At 54.6% G+C, this 3,741-nt stretch overlaps 1 protein-coding gene across 1 annotated transcript; it reads right to left on the reverse strand.

The window, feature by feature from the left end:
* Nucleotides 1–256: 256 nt before the first annotated feature.
* Nucleotides 257–2,429, reverse strand: LOC124665587 (polygalacturonase At1g48100-like). Its single transcript, XM_047202985.1, has 5 exons — nt 1,830–2,429; nt 1,583–1,747; nt 1,458–1,493; nt 1,061–1,350; nt 257–974 (listed from the first exon to the last, which is right to left on the reverse strand). The coding sequence occupies exons 1-5, from the start codon at nt 2,277–2,279 to the stop codon at nt 470–472; spliced, it is 1,446 nt and encodes a 481-aa protein (XP_047058941.1). The 5' UTR covers nt 2,280–2,429; the 3' UTR covers nt 257–469.
* Nucleotides 2,430–3,741: the final 1,312 nt, after the last annotated feature.

The following is a 3,741-nucleotide window of genomic DNA, read 5'->3' on the forward strand; positions in this document are numbered from 1 at the left end:
CCCCGCTTGCTTTGATGCAATGATATGTCTAGTTTGCTTGGAAATGAAATGTGTGCTTTTCTGCTGTGCAAATGCAATGTTTATGCAATGTCTGATCAGTTCTTCGATGGATATATGCAAAAAGAAACTAGCTTAAGCGGACTATTATCTAGCTTTCTCAAACAGAAACTTCCACCAGTATGCGCAGCATCAGTGGCACAATACTGTTCAATAAACCCTGAAAATACACTAGCCGTGCAGGGGACAAGTAGCACAATACTCAAACATGTACTAGTATTTCTGGTGATTCTCACACAAATCATCTCGTACAGTTGCAAATTTCCATCCTTCTATATATACATAGTAATTTATGCTTTGCTTAAGCTACTTTTTCTGCACTAATCTAATGCTATACTTTCTCTTGTATTTTGATTCTTACTGTATCTCTAAGCAGGGACGTAGGTATATGGTGTCAGGATGTGGATCATCATCAGTAACACTTCAAACTGCTGCTGTCCTCCACGTTCCTAGGCACGCCCTCCATGAGGCACGCGACCGGCGGCACGGTGGGCGTGGTTGTGTTGCCGTAGACGTTCCAGCAGAATGGGTTGTCGACGGTGTCGCCGGAGGCCGGCAGCAGCTCGACGCCGGAGAGGGTGATGTTGGTGCATGGCACGGCGTCGCTGCAGCCGAAGTGTATGGGCGGGCCGCGCACGTCGTAGGTGCCCCGGATGCCGGCGTAGGTGATGTCGGAGACGAAGACCGCCGTGGTGGCGTTCTCGCAGCTCTTGGTGAGGCAGTAGTACTGGTCGATAATGATGGGGTTGCGCACGGCGTCCATGCGCACGTTCTCGAAGGTCACCGCCGACACCGACCCGGAGCCGCCCTGCCACGTCTTAATCCGCACGCCGTTGTCCGAGTGCCGGATCACCGCGTTCCGCACCGTGATGTTGGCCACGCACGCCCGCGAGCCTTGCTTCCCCAGGCTCCCGATGCTGCGAGGTGAGGCTGTCAGCTAACGCCACTGCTAGCTGGTCGCATATATAGTAGATCTACTGAAGGAAATGGATGGATTGTGAACCTGATGCCGTGGCCGGGGCCGCAGGTGACGTTCTCGATGTGGACGTTGAGGGTGCCGGCGCCGATGGAGACGCAGTCGTCGCCGTTGGAGACGACGGTGTTGGTGATGAGGACGTCCTGGGTGTTCTCGACATGGATGCCGTCGGTGTTGGGGCTCAGCGCGGGGGAGCTGATGGAGAGGCCGTTGACGTGCACGCCGCGGCAGCTGTCGAACCGGAAGTGGAACTCCGGGCTGTCCTGCACCTTGAGCCCTTGCACCGTCACGTTGTTGCTCTCGAAGAACCTCAGCGCCTGGACATCAGTCAACAATATTCAGTTACTAGTACTGCTCCGTACAAGACATGTAGTCTCTGGCGGTTAATACGGTTTTAAATTCGTGGTTGGGTTAGGCCACTCACCACTGGGCTGTCACATGGTCCGTGCGTGCTTCCTCCCTGGCAAAAAAGGAAAAAAGATAAACAGAGCAACTTAGTCTCGATCTGCTGCACTGAAGCTCGTTGCTTAGCCTGACATCGGTTCTTACCTTGTGAGGCTTGCAGGGGAGATCCCACCACTTCTGCCCCTTGCCGTCGATGAGGCCGGCGCCGGTCAGCGACACGCCGTCGGCCTTGTAGAAGACTAGCCAGTTGCGCTTGCTGTTGGCCGGCCACGTCGTGGGGTCGCTCGGCGCGACGATCGTGCCATCGATCTGCACACACACATTCGATCAAAATTCGCTCCTCTGAATTGGAACGAACGAATTTCTCCTATGGTGTCTGGCTGGTAATTACCTGCAGCGTGACGCTGCCCTGGCACGGCCCGGTGAAGGTGGTGGTGTGCACCAGGAACGAGTGCCCGGCGGCCGCGACGACGACGCCCTCCCCGTCGGCCTGGCACGCGGTGTCCCACGCTGTCTTTAACGCGTCGGTGTCGTCGGTCACGCCGTCCCCGGCCGCGCCGAAATCCTTCATGAGGTCGTACACGTCGCTGTCGTCGTCCGCCGGTGCGGGCGCGGGAGCGACAGGCATTGGACTTGCCGGCGGGGCAGGCGGAGACGCATGCCTTGGTGAAGGTGCCCGCCTCGGCCCCGGTGCCCGGGACGGCGGGCGCGCGGAGCTGTGGTTGGTCCGCTTCGTGTGGTGGTGGTGGTGGCGGCCATGGACGCCGTCGCAAAGGAAGCTCGTGGCGACCAGGAGCGCGAGAAGCAGGGCAATGGCGGTCCTAGCGGTGACGACCTCCATTATAGCAAACTGGTGAACTGCTTGTCAGCCTGAACTGAATGATGAATTGCTCTTGGATGATGAGTAATATATAGACGCTCAGAAGGGCAGCCGAGACGCCAAGTGCAACCGAGGAAGGCAGGGGATCTAGCTAGCTACTGGAGTAGAGAAGGTAGACAGTTACTTGGGTTGAAGAGCGCGAGTGGGCAGATTTATAGCCAAGGATTTACTAAGCGTGGTCGTGTGATCGATGTGGTGGTGCGTGCACGGGCGGGCGGGCGGGCGCCGGAGGAGGAGGTGGTGGGAGGGCCGGCGGTAGTGGTAGTGGAAGCCTCATCAGAGGCCTGTTATGTGTGTGTGTGTGTGTGTCCGCTCTTGGCCACCCCTGCCCACTTTTGTAATGGCGGCGACCGACCGACCACAATCCACCGCTGCGGCGCGTGCACCGGCGATGCACGACCACGGCAAACGGAAGTGGAGTAGTGACGTCACGGGACGACGAGTTCTATTTTGAGAAGCCGCAGCAAAGCATGCGATCCAGAGGCATGCGTGCGTGATGGATGGATGCAAGTCATGCAACAAGATGTTGATGCTGATGCTGATGTTGCTCTTCTTCCACGCGCCTTGCTGCAATGCAGCAATGTGTGCCCCTTGCCGTGATCATGTATCGCTTTCAAGGCATGCATTGGATGGATCGGCCCAGATCTCCTCCTTCTTCTAGTTACCTTTTTTTATAGATAAAAGGTGCTTTATTACTCATAAGGCAACATCAAAGTAATATTTGCACTCTCTCTCTCTCTGCATAACTAGCATGCAGACAAACAATAAAAAAAGTAAAACTAATAGTCAGAAAACATATTTTTCGAAATATGAATCAAGAGACCCTGGCCTCTGCATCGAAAAATGTGTACGATATTTATTTAGATTTTATTCAACAAAAACCTGTTAAGAGCATACATAACAAAATCAAAAGCCACCACTCGACACCTATAAACCCGATGACAATGGGCGAAGAAACATGTCGTCAGAGCCGGCCTTATGCCCTAAAACCACAAACAACACCCCACCAGCTAATTATCGGGGCCATCAATGACTCACCCTATGGTGAAAATGGGAGCACACATCTAGTCTAGCCCTCAATGAACACCTCATGCACTCACTTCAGAAACCGTCACTGCCATCAACCGATGGTCCATCTTCAAGGCAGAGATCGCATAGCCCATGCTAGGCCTGCTGTCAACGTCGCCATGGCTCCACACAAAGCTCCTACCCTGCGTGAGTCCATCACACCGCCTCCATCGCCGAGGCTTCGCTAGACACGCCTGCGAAACTCACCTGTCATTGATCATTGAAGCAGTAGATGCACACCACTCCACCACTTGCTACCACAATCCAACAATTGCTCCAAAAACGATGCCCTCAGAGATAGACCAACGCTAAAAGTGCCACCACTATTGTCTCATCCGGGATACCAAGATTTGGG

Source organism: Lolium rigidum, chromosome 6 (genome assembly GCF_022539505.1).
Source record: "Lolium rigidum isolate FL_2022 chromosome 6, APGP_CSIRO_Lrig_0.1, whole genome shotgun sequence".
Taxonomy (NCBI): Eukaryota; Viridiplantae; Streptophyta; class Magnoliopsida; order Poales; family Poaceae; genus Lolium; species Lolium rigidum.